Below are 13,433 nucleotides of genomic sequence, written 5' to 3'. Positions count from 1 at the left end.
ATATAAAAGGGCACTCAACAATCAGAGTCACACCGAAATAGAGAAATCTAAAATAGTCCAATTTATTGTATATATAAAAATATGCAATAATTATATCATAAAACACATAACATAAAACAAATGGATAAAACAATGGATAGATGATGTACTGATGGTTAAATAGAATTGTCCAATACCACTGAAACTGCAACTGAAAAAATATGAAAGTCAATGACACATCCAACCTTGGATCATAAATCGTGTGCGCACAAAGACTGGAGTTTCAATATGATTACGTGCAAAATCTTATGTTTGGAATCAGTCCATGCTAAAATAATTTGTGGCGTCCCATGTTTGTAAAAAACAGTGTCAGGCAGCTGCTGCCAAGGCCAAAAAGATAATGGGTTGCATCAAAAGGGGCACAGATACCTGTGCTGAGAACATAGTTCTACCACTTTACAAATCACTAGTCAGACCACACATGGAGTACTGTGTACAGTTATGGGCTCCTGTGAACAAGGCAGACATAGCAGAGCTGGAGAGGGTACAGAGGAGAGCAACTAAAGAAAAAACTGGAATGGGGGGGACTACAGTACCCTGAAAGATTATCAACATTAGGGTTATTCACTTTAGAAAAAAGAGGACTGAGGGGAGATCTAATTACTATGTATAAATATATCAGGGGTCAGTACAGAGATCTCTCCCATCATCTATTTATCCCCAGGACTGTGACTGTGACGAGGGGACATCCTCTGCATCTGGAGGAAAGAAGGTTTGTACACAAACATAGAAGAGGATTCTTTACGGTAAGAGCAGTGAGACTATGGAACTCTCTGCCTGAGGAGGTGGTAATGGTGAGTTCACTAAAAGAGTTCAAGAGGGGCCTGGATGTATTTCTGGAGTGTAATAATATTACAGGCTATAGCTACTAGAGAGGGGTCGTTGATCCAGGCAGTTATTCTGATTGCCTGATTGGAGTCGGGAAGGAATTTTTTTTCCCCTAAAGTGGGGAAAATTGGCTTCTACCTCACAGTTTTTTTTTGCCTTCTTCTGGATCAACTTGCAGGATAACAGGCCGAACTGGATGGACAAATGTCTTTTTTCTGCCTTATATACTATGTTACAATGTTACTAACTCGTCTCCCAAAAAAGTGTCAAGTACCAAACATGGTATCAATAGAAACGACACCTTGGTCTGCAAAAAAATTAAAAATAATCACACTCAGCATCATCAGCAGAAAATAGAAAAAGTTATGGGTTTCAGAATATAGTGAGTCATTTTTTGTTAAATAAAATATAAATTCTTTAAAAATAGAAAAACTTAACAGAAACTATAAAGTCTGGTATCTCCGTAAGCGTACTGACCAGGCGCGTTGATAGGGTCTCAAAAGATCTAGGGCCCAAGCCCCAATGCACATGGCCCAATTCTCTCAGTCGACCAAATCCACCCCCCCAACCAACCCCCCCCCCCCCCTCCTCCCGGAAAACACTAGCACTGAAGACATTTTGCTGTACTTACTATACAGCAGCACATACTGCTCACACCCAGTGCCTCCCAGGTGACGTCTCCTCTGATGTAGATCTTCTCTGTCATCATCTTCTCCATTAGGTCCGTACAACTTCTCTCAGCCGTACCTCATCTCTGTACAGTGTGACACACGGACATCTTAGCTTCCTCACATTTCTATCATCATCTCCCAACCTGGAGTCTCCACTGTGTTATCCTGCTGCTCGCTGTACCGCCCAATACCCCCAAATACTATCCTGAAGGAAAATGAGTGCCCCCCATAGTAATAGTGCTCCTCATAGTCCCACCAATAGTAATTCCCTTCTAGAATGCCCTCATTAGTAATACTGCCCCCTACAGTGCCTCCAACAGTGATAGTGCTCCCCAAGAGTGCCTCCATTAGTAGAACAGCCCTCCAGTATTATTAATGCCCTTACAAAGCCCCCAGTAGAAATAAGGCCTCCTAGTGTTCCCCAGTTGTAATAAAGCTCTCTAGAGACCCCTCAATAGTAATAAGCCCCCCATAGTGCTCTTAGTAGCAATAATGTGGATCTAAAAGTCTCTCCTATAGAGCCCCCAGTTGTAAATAGCATTACCCCTCAACATTCAGTCCCATATAAATAATGGGTATTGTTTATATGGGATTATAATAAATTATCTATTTTTAAATTTACTGCTGTTATATCTGTCATTTATTTTATCCTATGTACCACTAACATCCAATCCCAGATAATTGAGTGCCCTCCACTTTGATTTATCTTTACAATACCCATTTCCATTTGCGGCATCGGGGCGAGTCGCACGGAGTGAGCACCACACCATTGTTTTCCAGGCAGGTGTAGCCACTTTTTCCCTACCCATATAAATAATATCACTCCCTCCCACAGCCACCTCCAACATGCATTCCCATGTAAATAACATCACCCTCCTCAACTTTCAGTCCCATGTAAATATCACTCCACCCACTGTCCTATGTAAATAACTTTCTTCCCTTCAGCCCTAACATACAGTCCCCATTAAATAACTACAACTCCCAACATTGCTCTGCCTCTCACACTGAGTAATCTACCCCTTCACTTACCTCTCCTCATGTACAGAAGTCACCACAGCTTCTTCCCAGGACTTCTCTTCACTGCTGAGCCATCCTCTCCTGCACTGGTCACATGATGGTGACATCATCGCAGGTCCTTTTCAGCTACTGCATTAAGAACTGATCACATGGACTGTGATGTCATCACAGGTCTTTCAGCTCTTGCAGGGCATTAGATTCAATTGTATTGCTGTCCTGAGGACAGCAATGCAGCTGTACCTATCTGGCAGGCAGGACATTCGGGGCCTGGGACAAAACATCAGGGGCCCAGGCCCTAAATGTTTTAACCTAGCAACGCCCCTGGTACTGACCCAAAGGATAAAGTCCATATGTTATTTTTATAACAACATAAATGCTATAAAACACAACCCAATAATAAAGACAAATGTGTTTTTTATTTTTTCATTTTTACCTCTTAAATACTAGTTTTACAGTTTTCCAAGACATTATATAAACGGTTCTATTAAAATTGTTGACAGGAAAAAAAAAAAGTTAGGCCTCTTAGCAGGGAGGGAAAATAAAAAAAATCACCCTCAACATTTGCTTGGTCCTTAACCCCTTAAGGACACAGCCTTTTTACACCTTAGGACCAGGCCATTTTTTGAAAATCTGACCAGAGTCCCTTTAAGTGCTGATAACTTTAAAACGCTTTGACTTATCCAGGCCGTTCTGAGATTGTTTTTTCGTCACATATTGTACTTCATGACACTGGTAAAATGAAGTCAAAAAAATTATTTTTTTTGCACCAAAAAATACCTAATTTAACAAAAAATTTGGAAAAATTTGCAAATTTCAAAGTTTCAGTTTCTCTACTTCTGTAATACATAGTAATACCCCAAAAAATTGTGATGACTTTACATTCCCCATATGTCTACTTCTTGTTAGAATTGATTTGGGAATGATATTTTATTTTTTGGGGATGTTATAAGGCTTAGAAGTTTAGAAGCAAATCTTGAAATTTTTCAGAAATTTACAAAAACTCAATTTTTAGGGACCAGTTCAGGTCTCAAGTCACTTTGCGAGGCTTACATTATAGAAACCACCCAAAAATGACCCCATCTAAGAAACTACACCCCTCAAGGTATTCAAAACTGATTTTGCATACGTTGTTAACCCTTTAGGTGTTGCACAAGAGTTATTGGCAAATGGGGAGGAAATTTGAGAATTTCATTTTTTTGTCTAATTTTTCATTTTAACCCATTTTTTCCACTAACAAATCAAGGGTTAACAGCCAAACAAGACTGTATCTTTATTGCCCTGACTCTGCCGTTTACAGAAACACCCAATATGTGGCCGTAAACTACTGTACGGCCACACAGCGGGGCGTAGAGTGAAAGGTGCGCCGTTTGGTTTTTGGAGGGCTGATTTTGCTGGACTGTTTTTTTGGCACCATGTCCCATTTGAAGCCCCCCTGATGCACCCCTGGAGTAGAAACTCCATAAAAGTGACCCCATCTAAGAAACTACACCCCTCAAGGTATTCAAAACTGATTTTACAAACTTTGTTAACCCTTTAGGTGTTGCACAAGATTTAATGGAAAATAGAGATACAATTTCAAAATTTCACTTTTTTGGCAGATTTTCCATTTTAATATTTTTTTTCCAGTTACAAAGCAAGGGTTAACAGCCAAACAAAACTCATTATTTATGGCCCTGATTCTGTAGTTTACAGAAACACCCCATATGTGGTCGTAAACTGCTGTACGGGCACACGGCAGGGCGCAGAAGGAAAGGAACGCCATGCGGTTTTTGGAAGGCAGATTTTGCTGCACAGTTTTTTTTTACACCATGTCCCATTTGAAGCCCCCCTGATGCACCCCTAGAGTAGAAACTCCAAAAAAGTGACCCCATTTTAGAAACTACGGGATAGGGTGGCAGTTTTGTTGGTACTAGTTTAGGGTACATATGATTTTTGGTTGCTCTATATTACACTTTTTGTGCGGCAAGGTAACAAGAAATAGATTTTTTGGCACGTTTTTATTTTTTGTTATTGACAACATTCATCTGACAGGTTAGATCATGTGGTAATTTTATAGAGCAGGTTGTCACGGACGTGGCGATACCTAATATGTATACTATTTTTTTTATTTATGTAAGTTTTACACAATGATTTCATTTTTAAAACAAAAAATATGTTTTAGTGTCTCCATAGTCTAAGAGCCATAGTTTTTTCAGTTTTTGGGCGATTATCTTAAGTAGGGTCTCATTTTTTGCGGGATGAAATGACGGTTTGATTGGCATCTATTTTGGGGTGCATATGACTTTTTGATTGCTTGCTATTACACTTTTTGTGACGTAAGATGACAAAAAATGGCTTTTTTTACACCGTTTTTATTTTAATTTTTTTACGGTGGTCATCTGAGGGGTTAGATCATGTGATATTTTTATAGAGCCGGTCGATACGGACGCGGCGATACCTAATATGTATACTTTTTTTTTATTTATGTAAGTTTTACACAATGATTTCATTTTTGAAACAAAAAAAATCATGTTTTAGTGTTTCCATAGTCTAAGAGCCATAGTTTTTTCAGTTTTTGGGCGATTATCTTGGGTAGGGTATGATTTTTGCGGGATGAGATGACGGTTTGATTGGTACTATTTTGGCGTACATGCGACTTTTTTGATCACTTTTATTACCTTTTTTGGGAAGTAAGGTGGGCAAAATTTCAATTTCATCCTAGTTTTTTATTTTTTATTTTTATGGCGTTCACCGTTCGGGTAAAGTAACATAACCGTTTTATAGATCAGGTCGTTACGGACGCGGCGATACCAAACATGTGTAGGGAATTTTATTTTTTTCATTTTTAATCAGTGATAAATGTGTTTTTTGATTTTTACTTTTTTTTCACTTTTTTTAACTTTTTTTTTGACCCAGACCCACTTGGTTCTTGAAGATCCAGTGGGTCTGATGTCTGTATAATACAGTACAGTACAATATATATTGTTCTGTACTGTATTTTACTTACACTGAACAGATCTATGCTTTTAGCACAGATCTGTTCAGCACCATGGACAGCAGGACGCCTGAGAGGCGTCCTGTTGCCATGGGAACCTTCCCCGTCTGCTCAGAACTGCGCAGACGGGGAAGGGTAAGCACAGGGCTGAGGGGGGCTCTCTGGGGGCTCTCTCCCTCTCCCATCGGGGGGCTGCAAAGGCACAGCAGCCCCCCGATGGGAGAGGGAGGGAGCTCCCTGCGCTGTTAACCTTTTCCATACAGCGGTCCGTACGGACCGCTGTATGGAAAGGGTTAACGGCTGACATCGCATCGCAGATGTCAGCCGTTTATACCAGGGTGCCAGCAATGTGCTGGCACCCTGGTATCCCCACTAGAAACCAACGATCATTCAAGGGGAGGCGGGCGGGGGATCGCGATCCCGCCTGCCGCACCGCCCGCCTCCCGCACCGCCCACACCGCCCGCAACCCTCCCCCTGCACCTCCCACCGGGCTAAAATCACTCGGGGGGTGCAGGGGGAGGGATACAGATCTATTTTAGGAATACTAAAGTTTCTGATCCCCGCGGTCAGGGACCGCAGGGATCAGAAACTGCAGAAATCGCAGCAAACCGCAGGTCTGAATTGACCTGCGGTTTGCCGCGATCGCCGACATGGGGGGGTCACGGGACCCCCCCGCGCATTTAGCCTAGGTGCCTGCTCGATGATTTGAGCAGGCACCGGGTTCCGATCACTGCCGGCCGGGCGGCAGTGATCGGAACAACACATGACGTACCGGTACGTCATGTGTCCTTAAGTACCAGGACATCATGACGTACCGGTACGTCATGTGTCCTTAAGAGGTTAAAGGGAGTCTGTCAGCAGCGATGGACTGGCCATCGGGAGTACCGGGAGAATCCCGGTGGGCCGATCGAATTATGGGCCGCCGGGCCAGGGCCGGCGCCACCCATAAGCAGAGTAGGCCACCGCGTAGAGCGCACTCTGCCTGGGGGCGCCGGCGCTCTGGAGTCCGAATTCCGAGTACTATTAGCCGCCGCCGTGCCACGCCCCCTACTTGTGAGATCCATCCATCTAATTTCCTACTAGCCGCCGCCCGCGTCACGCCCCTACCTGTGATCCATGTCTGACATCATCTGACTGCTGCGCCTCCTCTGCATTAATGATCTGACTCCTCCTGCTGTTTGGGTGTTCCTAGTTGCCGCCGCCGGCCGGATCTTCATAGTGGATGTGCTGCTGCAGCCTGCCCCTGTTAAGTCGATTCAGCGCGAGATCCCGCGAGGCCGGAGGAGGTCACGGGTCTCGCGGGATCTCGCACCAATACACACGATCCATCCTATCGTCATATCCGGGGGGACGTCACAACCGGAAGTGACGACTGAAGGTATACAAATATTACGGGGGTAGGGAAAGAGCACTAGACAAAGAAGACACCCCACAGGAACAGGATCATCAGCGTCAGCGAGCGACACAAGTATGTACGGGGGGGGGGGGGGGGACTTTTGGCGGCAATTTCAAATTACATAATGGAGTCTGACTGTGCACTGTCTCTGGGGGCAATATTACTGTATGTGGGGGCACTGGAGGGGCAAATTACATAATGGAGGGCACTGTTTGTATGTGGGGGCAGTATTACTGTATGTGGGGGCAGTATTACTGTATGTGGGGGCAGTATTACATAAAGGAGGGCACTGTATGTGGGGGCAGTATTACTGTATGTGGGGGCAAATTACATAATGGAGGCCGAAAAAGGGGGCGGGTAAAGGGGTGTGGTCAGTGGGCGGAGTCAGTGGGCGGAGTCAAGGGGCGGCAAAATTACCTCTTGCCTAGGTAAAGTGGGCCGGTCTGGCTGAAGTCCAGGGCCACTTTATTGTCCCAGTCCATCCCTGTCTGTCAGTAGTTTTGACCATGCTAAACTGTTGACAGCATTAGGCAGGTAAGAGCCAGGCAGAGCAGTACAAACATGCCTTTTGTACTGGAGCTTTTTCCTTGAGAATAGTGAGTATGAAGTTTTATTCTGCTAGATTCTGCTCTCTCAAGTGCCCAGGGTGAAGCTTCATTGTGATGTGTTCTTTTCTCTCTGCATTGAGATACTTCACAACCCTCCATTCTGCTCCGACAGCTGTATCATATCCAACCAGTAGACTAGTCCATCTGTGAGGGGCTGTGAATCACTTCACAGTGAAGCCCTGTCTTGGGCACTTGCAATATCAGAACTGGCAGACTAAAACTTCATAATCAGGCCTAGTGCACACTTCAGTGATTTGGTCAGTGATTTCCATGAGCGAGTGTGAGCCAAAACCAGAGGTGGACCCTCCAAACAGATGTAATGGGAACATTTGTACCAGTTGTGTTCTGGACCCACACCTGTTTTTTGCTCTCAATCACTGATGGAAACCAATAATCAAATCACTGAAGTGAGAACTAGTCCTCACACTACTCCTGATGAGGAAAAACTCCACAAAAAAGGTATGTACTGCCCTTCCTGGACCCCCGTGCTGTCAGCAGTTTAGTTGACAGACTTCCTTTAAGGGGAGATATAGCAGATATAAAAAAAATATAAGTTCATAAATATAGATAGGACCAATATTACATCTATAGTTTACCTGATCAAAATTGTAGAGTGCAGAGTGCAAGTTTGCCAGCATACCAGTTGGCGGCTCATTGGTGATTTTGATAGAATTTTCAAGTATTCCCTGAGGAATGATATGTTCTTCTGCAGTTGATGCCGGCTCAGCACTGATGAAGATTCGGTAATCCTCATGGCTCCCAGTGCTGTACTTGTCAAGGAGTTTTTCCAGGGTCGCCAACCATTTGGCCACTAAATGAACATTCTGTGCACAGAAACAAACATTTGTCAAGAAGTTTGGAGGTAGGGGATACATAGCAACTAATAACATCTCCATAAAGGGGAGGAAAGTAATATATAGACTCCTGCTTACCTGCAGGATCACCCAGTGCCCTAGCTCTGCAGCTTTTTCCATGGTCTCCTCTGCTACTTTTTCTTGCCCTTGGCCTAGTGAAATGTTATGGAATTTTCCAGAGTCGATGGTGAAGCCCAGTTTATTACCTAATAAAAGATAAGAATATGTTATATCAGTATACTGCAGGCAGCATCTATGGTACAAGGGCTATATATTTGGGACTGCAGATTAGTGTCTATTGGTGAATTATATTGTATTTTGGGTGCACAACCTTTTCTGGTTGGGGGCCATGTAGAGGGAAGTGGTATATTTATGCATGTATGTGTATATATATATATATATATATATATATATATATATATATATATATACATACACAGTACAGACCAAAAGTTTGGACACACCTTCTCATTCAAAGAGTTTTCTTTATTTTCATGACTATGAAGGCATCAAAACTATGAATTAACACATGTGGAATTATATACATAACAAACAAGTGTCAAACAACTGAAAATATGTCATATTCTAGGTTCTTCAAAGTAGCCACCTTTTGCTTTGATTACTGCTTTGCACACTCTTGGCATTCTCTTGATGAGCTTCAAGAGGTAGTCCCCTGAAATGGTCTTCCAACAGTCTTGAAGGAGTTCCCAGAGATGCTTAGCACTTGTTGGCCCTTTTGCCTTCACTCTGCGGTCCAGCTCACCCCAAACCATCTCGATTGGGTTCAGGTCCGGTGACCGTGGAGGCCAGGTCATCTGACGCAGCACCCCATCACTCTCCTTCATGGTCAAATAGCCCTTACTTTCAAAGTTTTCCCAATTTTTCGGCTGACTGACCTTCATTTCTTAAAGTAATGATGGCCACTAGTTTTTCTTTACTTGGCTGCTTTTTTCTTGCCATAATACAAATTCTAACAGTCTATTCAGTAGGACTATCAGCTGTGTATCCACCTGACTTCTCCTCAACGCCACTGATAGTCCCAACCCCATTTATAAGGCAAGAAATCCCACTTATTAAACCTGACAGGGCACACCTGTGAAGTGAAAACCATTTCAGGGGACTACCTCTTGAAGCTCATCAAGAGAATGCCAAGAGTGTGCAAAGCAGTAATCAAAGCAAAAGGTGGCTACTTTGAAGAACCTAGAATATAGGGGTGGGCGATATAGCCTAAAATCTATATTGCGATATAATTTTAAGCATGTGCGATATGCGATATATATCGCGATATATTGTTTTCTATATTTGGGGGGCGAGTTGAAACTTTTTAAAACTTTTTATTTAATAACTATTAGTCTCCTTAAGGGCTAGAACGTAGAACCCTTGTCATATTCACCCTAATAGAGCTCTATTAGGGTGAATAGGACTTTACACTCTCCCTGCTGCCCTGTGCTTTGTGCACACAGCAGCAGGGAGCTGATCCCCCTCCCCTAAATGGTGCCATCCACAGATCCCCCCCCCTCCCCTAAACGGTGCCATCCCCAGATCTCCCCCCCTCCCCTAAACGGTGCCATCCCCAGATCTCCCCCCCCTCCCCTAAACTGTGCCATCCCCAGATCTCCCCCCCCTCCCCTAAACGGTGCCATCCCCAGATCTCCCCCCCCTCCCCTAAACGGTGCCATCCCCAGATCCCCCCCCCTCCCCTAAACGGTGCCATCCCCAGATCCCCCCCCCTCCCCTAAACGGTGCCATCCACAGATCCCCCCCCTCCCCTAAACGGTGCCATCCACAGATCCCCCCCTCCCCTAAACGGTGCCATCCCCAGATCCCCCCCCTCCCCTAAACGGTGCCATCCCCAGATCCCCCCCCTCCCCTAAACGGTGCCATCCCCAGATCCCCCCCTCCCCTAAACGGTGCCATCCACAGACCCCCCCCTCCCCTAAACGGTGCCATCCACAGATCCCCCCCCTAAACGGTGCCATCCACAGATCTCCCCCTAAACGGTGCCATCCACAGACACCCCCCCTCCCCTAAACGGTGCCATCCACAGATCCATTTAAAAACAAATCAGTAACTTTAACTTTATTCATTGGTGATCTCTTTACTGTATACCTTACTAGGTCTTAGCTCCGATAACAGCAGGCAGTGCGGGGGGCGGCGCTCACTCACTGACGTCACGCGCATGCGACGCCTAGTGGGAGGAGCAGGCGCGTGACGTCAGTGAGTGAGCGCCGCCCGCCCGCACTGCCTGCTGTTACCGGAGCTAAGACCTAGTAAGGTATACAGTAAAGAGATCACCAATGAATAAAGTTAAAGTTACTGATTAGTTTTTAAATGTTCTACTGTCAGCGGCGTGGCCCTGTATAGTCTAACCCCCAGGCAAGTGTCCCTGTCACCATGGGAACGCCTGGGGGTTAGAATATACCATCGGATTTGAGTTTTCACGTGCTCACTGAGATCGTGAAAACTCAATGATTTACAGTCAGTCCCTCCCCTCCTCCTCTTTTGTCATTGGTGGTCAGCGGCAGCCGCGCACAGTGGGGAGGGAGGGACTCTCTCCTTCTCCACTGTGCCCAGTGTGCCGGCTCAGGAGAAGATGGTGCGCGCAGAGAGCGCGATCATATCGCGGTCCGGCGATATAGGCGATATGCTCAAAATCCATATCGTGGCACAAATTTATATCGCATATCGCCTATATCGCCCACCCCTACTAGAATATGACATATTTTCAGTTGTTTCACACTTGTTTGTTATGTATATAATTCCACATGTGTTAATTCATAGTTTTGATGCCTTCAGTGTGAATCTACAATTTTTATAGTCATGAAAATAAAGAAAACTCTTTGAATGAGAAGGTGTGTCCAAACTTTTGGTCTGTACTGTATATATATAACATTTTTGTCCATAGTAAAATTCCAGCTGACCTTTAGTAGATTTAATCAGCCCCTGGTGCACGGAACAGGTAAGTAAGTCCTTTAGTAGCAAAAAAATGATAAATGAAGTTCCAGCACTGCAAAGTAATTGTTGTGTCGCTTGTCTCTTTATTCGTGGTAGCAAAATTACAGCATGTGGATTAAACCTCACACTCCAACACCAGTTTACGCATTTCAGACACTTAGTCTTAAGTCATAAGAGTTGTTATGACTAAGGACTAAGTGTCTGAAACGTGTAAACTGGTGTTGGAGTGTGAGGTTTGATCCACATGCTGTAATTTTGCTACCACGAATAAAGAGACAAGTGACACAACAATTACTTTGCAGTGCTGGAACTTCATTTATCACATATATACCAGGCGGAAAGACCTCCCCAGCAGATAATAGCATAGCGATTCAAGTGCCCATTTGATGGTGAGACACTCCCTCTCGACTACACTATACCTGGATTTGGCTGGCGTTAGTTTGCGACTCAGGAAGCTAATGGGATGCTCCTCCCCGTTAACCTCCTGAGACAGTACAGCACCTAGACCTACTTCAGAGGCGTCTGTTTGTACAATAAACTCCTTATTGAAGTTGGGTGTAACTAGGACCGAGATCCCACACAACACCGACTTCAATCACCTGAAGGCCTGAACACTCCAGCAGACCATCACAGACTTCCGCCCTTTCAGGAGGTCTGTTAAGGGAGACGATAATGTGGCAAAATTGGGAACAAATCTCTAATATCCTACTAACCCTAAAAAAGCTTTTACCTGCCTCGTTGTAAGGGGTCTGGGCCAGTTCTATATGGCTTCTATTTTATTAACATGGGGTTTAATGACTCCCCGTCCAAATATATACCCCAGGTACTGAGCTTATTCTAAGCCTATCGTACATTTCTTCGGGTTGGTGGTCAATCCTGCTTTCCAGAGAGAGGCAGCCACCACCTGCACCTTGGGAAAGTGACTCTCCCAGTCTGTGCTAAACACTACGATATCATCGAGATAGGCCAAAGCATACTGACAATGGAGCCGAAGGATGATATCCATTAATCTTTGGAAGGTGGCCGGAGCGCCATGTAAGCCAAAGGGCAACACCTTATACTGAAACAGCCCTTTAGGGGTGACAAAGGCAGTTTTCTTCTTTGCAGCCTCTGTTAAGGGCACCTGCCAGTACCCTTTTGTGAGGTCCAAGAACGAAAAAGTATCGGGATTTCCCTAGTCGCTCTATCAATTCATCAACCCGAGACATGGGGTAGGCGTCAAACTTTGATACTTCATTGAGCTTCCGGAAGTCGTTAAAGAACCGTAACGTTCCGTCTGGCTTTGGTATGAGGACTATTGGACTAGCCCACACACTCCGAGACTCTTCAATGACCTCTAGTCGTAGCATCGACTTTACCTCCTTAGAGATGGCTTGTCGCCGAGCCTCAGGCACCTGATATGGCTTTAAGCAAACTTTGACCTGGGGCTCGGTGACAATGTCATGTTGGACTAGGTGCGTCCAGGAAGTTCAGAGAACACATCCCTATTCCGACTCACAAACTCTCTGGCATCCTGAACCTGTTTAGTGGACAGGCCATCCGCTATCTTCACAGCGGAGGAGGCTTTCTCCGGGATCACTGGTGGCTCCGGAGCCTTCTCGTATTCAAGACGAGTGGGCTGCCCCCAAACAGACTCTCCCTATCTCTCTAGGGCTTTAGTAAGTTAACATGGTATACCTGCTCTGGCTTTCGCCGACCCGGCTGGTATACCTTGTAATTCACTGGTCCTACTTTCTCCATCACTTCGTATGGTCCCTGCCACCTAGCAAGGAATTTACTGTCGACCGTGGGCACAAGTACCAGCACCCGGTCGCCCGGGTTAAAAGTGCTTACCTGGGCGGCCTCGTTGTATACCCGGTTCTGGGCCAGTTGTGCCGCCTCCATATGTTCCCGGACAATCGGCAGAACTGTCCCTATTATTTCTTGCATTTTCTCTATGTGTTCGATAACACTCTTGTGTGGGGTGGGCTGTTGCTCCCATGCTTCTTTAGCTACGTCAAGCAAGCCCCGAGGATGTCTGCCGTACAACAGTTCAAAGGGCGAGAAACCAGTAGAGGCCTGGGGCACTTCTCGTACAGCGAACAATACAT

At 45.1% G+C, this 13,433-nt stretch overlaps 1 protein-coding gene and 1 long non-coding RNA gene across 2 annotated transcripts in view; one reads left to right on the top strand and one right to left on the bottom strand.

The window, feature by feature from the left end:
• The window catches only part of DNAH11 (dynein axonemal heavy chain 11), a 303,358-nt gene that overhangs the window by 29,541 nt on the left and 260,384 nt on the right, over positions 1-13,433 (bottom strand). Inside the window, exons 74-75 of the mRNA XM_040433722.1 lie at positions 8,467-8,594; positions 8,131-8,358 (exon numbers count right to left, since the gene is read on the bottom strand). Of these exons, the coding sequence (XP_040289656.1) occupies positions 8,131-8,358; positions 8,467-8,594 (356 nt within the window). The remainder of the gene's footprint in view (positions 1-8,130; positions 8,359-8,466; positions 8,595-13,433) is intronic.
• Positions 1,350-6,736, top strand: LOC121002318. Its single transcript, XR_005779285.1, has 3 exons — positions 1,350-1,360; positions 1,529-1,538; positions 6,462-6,736. It is a non-coding gene; the product is annotated as an uncharacterized LOC121002318 (long non-coding RNA).

Source organism: Bufo bufo, chromosome 5, assembly GCF_905171765.1.
Source record: "Bufo bufo chromosome 5, aBufBuf1.1, whole genome shotgun sequence".
Classification (NCBI taxonomy): domain Eukaryota; kingdom Metazoa; phylum Chordata; class Amphibia; order Anura; family Bufonidae; genus Bufo; species Bufo bufo.
Note: the sequence above shows the minus strand (reverse complement) of the source record. Positions and strands in the feature narration are given on the sequence as shown.